Source organism: Spermophilus citellus (genome assembly GCF_964194105.1).
Source record: "Spermophilus citellus genome assembly, chromosome: 8".
In the NCBI taxonomy this organism is placed as follows: Eukaryota; Metazoa; Chordata; class Mammalia; order Rodentia; family Sciuridae; genus Spermophilus; species Spermophilus citellus.
Genome location: NC_138189.1, coordinates 106,629,529 through 106,635,528, shown reverse-complemented (window position 1 = coordinate 106,635,528; position 6,000 = coordinate 106,629,529). Strand labels below are relative to the sequence as shown.

The 6,000-nt window shown below is 36.1% G+C and overlaps 1 protein-coding gene across 1 annotated transcript in view; it reads left to right on the top strand.

The window, feature by feature from the left end:
- Positions 1–863: 863 nt before the first annotated feature.
- The window catches only part of MTTP (microsomal triglyceride transfer protein), a gene marked incomplete at both ends in the record, with an annotated part of 55,818 nt that continues 50,681 nt past the window's right edge, over positions 864–6,000 (top strand). The window contains one exon of the mRNA XM_081304509.1: positions 864–924. Coding sequence (XP_081160635.1) covers positions 864–924 — 61 coding nt within the window. The remainder of the gene's footprint in view (positions 925–6,000) is intronic.

Sequence of the window (6,000 nt, the reverse complement as noted above, 5' to 3'; positions counted from 1 at the left end):
CTGTAGCAAAATGGCTGAGAACTATGATTTGCTCTCTGAATCTCTTCCTAGAAATGAAATTCAGAAAGCTAATCAATCAGTCTGGGAACTCATAGAAGTATGCCTTCCCTTAGATACAAATAGAGGTGTATCATGACCTACTCATTGGCCTACTAGCCCATTAATGATGGACAACACCGATTTGCCCCAACCCGCTATAGTTTCACAAACAAGGAGAATCATCTCTGTTTTAGGAATGAAAGTTCTGTTTTAATGTTATTTTGAAGTAATTGGCAGTGGCACATCTTAGTCTAAATTTAAATTCTAATATTCGGGATGGTTTTTAATAATGGCATACAAATAATACAAAAACTTTCAAAATTGACCATAGAAGACATTAAAATTCAGTTAGGTTTATCTGGGATTGAGAACTCTTGCCACCCTCCCACATAAAGTGGTGAAATGTGAATATAGGCAGTTAATATTATAGACATGATGATGACTATGTATTGGGCAGAAAAATATCACCACCTTTTTCTTGGAATATCTCTCAGTACTTCTGTGTTTGTAGGAAGGTAGACTGGCCTGGTTTAGCTCTCAAATTATAAACTTTCTAGATCTTCCATAGGGAGTAAAAATAAATAAATAAATAAAAAGAGCAAGAGGCTAAAAACTACAGCCCACCTACGTTTAATCATTAATAATGAGCCCTTTGGTGAACCTAGGTCTGATTTTGGAGTTTGGAATCTGACCTTTCCCCAAAGATAAACATTATTGTCACAGGTTCTGAGGAGAGTCACTCCCTTGCTGCCTGCCATCTGAAGAGTCCACTTCTCAGTGACTCTTTGCTCAGGACTGGATGCAGTAGAGGGTAGCTGGTCAATATGATTCTTCTTGCTGTGCTTTTTCTTTGCTTCATTTCCTCATATTCAGCTTCTGTTAAAGGTAAGTTTGTGTTGTCTTTTGCTAAACTTTGATTTTGGTCTTTGGGGAGAAAGTGTGTGTGTGTGTGTGTGTGTGTGTGTGTGTGTGTGTGTGTGTAGTGAATGAGTTCCTAACTAAACTATTTTTAAAGCTGTGTGATTTTGGAATGTTCGTGAAAGCAAGACTAGGTTGATATGAAAACTAAATTCAACTTTCTGCCTCCATTTTCCTTTTCATTTGAGTCTTTCTTACGAGTGGGTTTCTAGCTTCAGTTTCTCATTCTGGGTCTATTTTTAAAAGAGGGGGAAAAGAAGCTAGCTATTGTTACCCATGGCTGTTGGTAAAGCTGAATGCAACTCCCTTCATTTGAATTGTAAAACAGGATTTAAAAAACCTCCAGTACTTAAATTTCCTTCTAGTTGCTTAGCAATGTGACATCAAGAAGAATTAGATCCAATGAAAAAGGCATTTGATTTGCCAAAGAATTATGAATGAAATGGTAATGCATGTGTTTAACCCATTACCATTCAAAAGTGCTAGAATAATCACGGTTGGTGAATTAAGAAAATAAAACTACATGATATGAGTTTAAGAAATAAGACTTATCTTTGGAAAAATAGTGTAGTGAGTTAGTTTTTATTTTAAGATGAAATTGATTAAGTTACAAATTGATACCCCCAGAAAAAGCAAGAGGAAAAAAATCCATATTTTATGAGAAATGGTTTCAAAGGGCTGTATAAAATGTACTAATATGGAAACTTATTTTAAATCAGATAGATTATAAACTCCTTGACTTTCTGAATGTTGCTCTGTATAAAATTGTCACTTTTTAGGACTTAAGAAGACACACTGTTAAAACATGTCCATCTAGCAAACCACTTAACATGGACCCACTTTGTAAAACTACTTACTCTAAGAAATTGATACAAAACAACTCTTTGGTAAACTTTTAATATCTGTTTGGGATAATGTGGCTTTTGATTATAAAGCAAAATCTGTATCAAGATTTTTTTATGCAGGAAATTTCCAGAGAAAATGGCAAATTTTGTCATTGGAACAATGAGAAGAAGACTAAACGTCAACTATTTCACCTAAACAAATTATAGATAATTAAAGATAATACAGTTTTAACAGTTTCTAAACTGTATTTAAAGATAGTCCTTACTTGATTGAAAAAAATTAATGAGAAAAAATAGCGATTTGTAAATAATATCTGAGAATTATTAGAGAGCATACTATTTTACTGCCAAACTCTAGAATATTTGAAGTATGAATAATACAAATACCATAATATCAAACCTAATATCATGATAGTTTTGAGAAAAATAATGGTGGACTTCTCTAATTTCTATTCTTAAACACATATACATGCATAGACGCATATCCACCCAACAGCACACAGGGAAATTGTAGTTTAGAACATGACAGATAGTTTGCTGTGTACAAGCTCAGTGGCAAATCCAGATTTTAGAACCTGAAACTTAAGCAATTTAGAGTCCATCTTTGAGAAAAGATTACAAAACTATCTTGTTTTTTCAAGGGATACTGAAAAAGATAAGGAATGTGTACACATCACTAGGGTCCCCTTCCAAAGTCCTGGAAGGAGCCTTTAAGCTTAACTGGTTGCTAAATGCATATTGCTTATTCCAAATATCACAAATAAAAAGGACTAGTTATTTCTATTTGCATGGAATGACCTTCAGTATTATAGTACCATGATTTCATTATAGATTCTTTGCTTTCATAATGATTTACATCTAAACAGCAAGCTATCTCAAAATTAAGCCATTCTAAATGTTGGAATCCCGTGCATCACCTCAAAACTCATCTCTACTTTAAATTACCAATACAACTATTTAGTAATTTATAAACTCTGAGTGGATGTTGAGGGCAGATTGGCACAAGAAGAGAATGGAGGAGAGGACTGGGATTAAGATATTAGTAGAAGAGAGAGTCTATGTGATTTATTGAGTCTGAACTTTCTTAAAGACTCAAATTTTCCCTACTTTTTAGGGAAAGACTGGGATCAAACTCAGGGGCACTCTACCAGTGACCTATGTCCCCAACCCTTATTATTTTTTTTTATTTTGAGACTGGGTCTGGCTAAATTGCATAAGGTCTGAGTAAATTGCTGAGGCTGGCCAATTTACGATCCTTCTGCCTCAGCCTCCTGAGTCTGGGGATTGCAGGTGTGAGCCACGGTACCCAGCCTTCTACTTTTTCATAATTATACTTTGTAATGGTGGGTCTGTTCTCAATATTATATTTGGGTGTTCTCTATATAACACTTTTTTACTTTCTGTTTAATTTTGCCACCACCTTTAACCTGAATGGTTCCTTCACTTTCAGTCTTCTCTCAGCCTAGCCCTACCCTTACTTTTTGGTCTGTTTACATGAATCATCTTTCTTTTTTTCTTTTTTACTACTGACCTTATAGTTCTGTGTTGGATCTTATACTCCATCACCTCCCATCCTTTCCATCATTGCCCGGCTCCTCACACCTCATTTTAGATTACCTCTGCTTTGTCTCCATGCTTAAGCCAATTAGCGGTGCTATTTATTTTACCTAAGTTTTATGAATGAGTACAGTATTTTAAAATATTTTTTAAGCTTTCCAAACTAAGAGTTTTGTTGCTCTTCAGTCTTTTAAACACTCTAAATGCATTTGAAGGGGCAAATTGAACAGATACTGACTCCTTTTTTGACTCAGCTTAGTTTTACTTTTGGTTTCACTAACATCAGTTCCCAAAAAAAGGCCATTGTGCATATTCTGAAGAGCAAATACCCTTAAAAAGGAAACTAAGTCAATAATATAACATGCCTCCGATTCCCAGTGTTGCCAGACCTCTGAATAACATAACTGAGAAAGAGGCAGGAATCACAGAAAGAATACTAGGGCACACTAATTATTTGAACCATGTTAGGCTTTTGAAGCATTAGGCAAAAGAACAACATTTTAGGCCTGTTGAAGGCAGTAGGAAAAAACCTTTGGGTCAACAGGGCTCTTTTCTTTCCCTGTGCTTTATTCTCTTCAAGTCATAATCAAGAATTGATCTATTGTTCCCTTTTGTGTTCCATTGAACAGTAAAATAAAAGTAAGAAAAAAAATGAACCGCATAATAGTTGTGAAAGCTTTGAAATTTAAGATAGACTACCTTCCTCCAATTTTTTTCGTAGTTATTTTAATCAGAAGGCACCTTCATGTAGACCACAAACTTTGATTTCAGTTGAATTTGAATATTAAAAGTCTGCAGTATATCTACTTTATTGGGTCACACTTGGAGTTGGCTTCTGTCAGCTTTCCCATAGTGCTTACCTTTTAGAATTGCTGTGAAGATTAGATGACAAAAACATGTATTTATTTCCTTTATGTCCTATGTGGAATTTATTAGGTGTCATTAAAAAAAAAATGTTTAAAATAAATAAATAAATAAAAGAAGCTTCTTATTTTCTCCAGCCAAAATATCTTTCCCGGACTCAAAGCCAGTGTTTGTACCTCCTGCAGAATCCCCAGTTAAATGCAGAAGAGCAGAGATGGGATGCTGGGGAGATCATCTCCTTCAAGATTTTTCCTGACTCTCTCTGCCTTTTGTATCTCAGACCTCAGATCCCCAACTTGATGTTTGGACAGTCTGGTTTTGTATGGACACACTTAGATACCTACTCTTACACCTCCTTTATCCACCTCTTGATTCCTATTAAATTCTTGTCTTCTTTCTTTGAAACTTCATCAGATCATGTAATACCTGAAACCTAAAACTAGGTCACCACTGAAACTGTCTGGCAAGCTTTCTGTCTCAGCTCTGAGTCAACCTCCAAGTGTATGCAGATGTCTTCCCTAGTCTCCCTGATGCCCATAGGGCCCTATCTGACTCATCTCATTTGCTGGGTTGCAGCCCTCATAACCTCCAGGCCAGTCCTGCATCACACTGCAGGGATCCTGCTCTAGGCCTCTGCACTTGCTACTTGTGCAGAGGGAATGGGGAGTCCAAGTGGAAGTGGAGCAGGGCAAACTCTTCCCATAGTTCTCCATGTGGATAGCCTAAAGGCTTCACTTTCCCACAGAGGTCTTCCCCCTCAGCATCCCCATTCCCTTCTGGGTTTCAGTTGTTTTCATTCGCCTTTCTAACATAGTATATCAATTGCTCCTGTGCTTATTTTTGCTTTACTACTCATCTTCCCCTCACTTGGATGTAAATCCATGAGGGTAGAAATTTTGTATCCTTGTTAGTTTGTACAGCCCCAGAGTCCAGAAAATTGCCTACCATCCAGCAGGAACTCAGTACACCCTTGTTCAATGAATGAGTGAATTTTCTATCTCACTCCCTAGAAATGGAAAATAATTCAATCTAAAGTTTCCAACGTCTATAGTATAAGCAAGAACATGGTCTCTAGGGCTAGATGACTAAGGTTCAAATTATGTCTCCACAGCTAATTACCTGGGGAACTTTGGGTAAATTGTAAAATCTCTGAATTGCTCAGTTTCCACATTTGGAAAATGAGTAATGCTAGTGCTTAACACAGTAGATTTTTATGTCCATACACAAAAACTAGAGACAATATATTTTGACCATTTTTTTTTCTCCAGGCAATATGTGCTTTAGTGGGTAGTGGAGCCAGAGGAATAGTTGGTTACTGTGTAGATGGTAAGGGCGCTTCAGAGGATTTCTTAATTTTTTTGGTTTTTGAAAGTAATTTTACTTCCTTTCTCAGCAATCTCAATTTTGATGTAGCTACTCCCCTCTCTTTCCTGCCCCTCCCTCCATACATATAGTTCTTCAGGAAGAAAAGTGATGACTGCCTGTTATAGTTAACTTGGTAATAATGTAACCTCATTAGTCCTAAGGAGAAACATATACTGATTTTTTTCTTGATAATCTCTTGAGACCCATTCATAGAAAATATACCCACCCCAAATTATATGACTATAAACTCCAAGTCATCTCTGGAGAAGGCTTACTTGCTCCTTCTTTACATTTCCTGGGGATAAGTTAAATTGAATTGGAAAAGTTCCATAATGTCAATATCAAAACTGCACCATTAAAATTCAATTAAAATGTAAAGGTAATATTTTTGTGTATACACACATATAAAAAT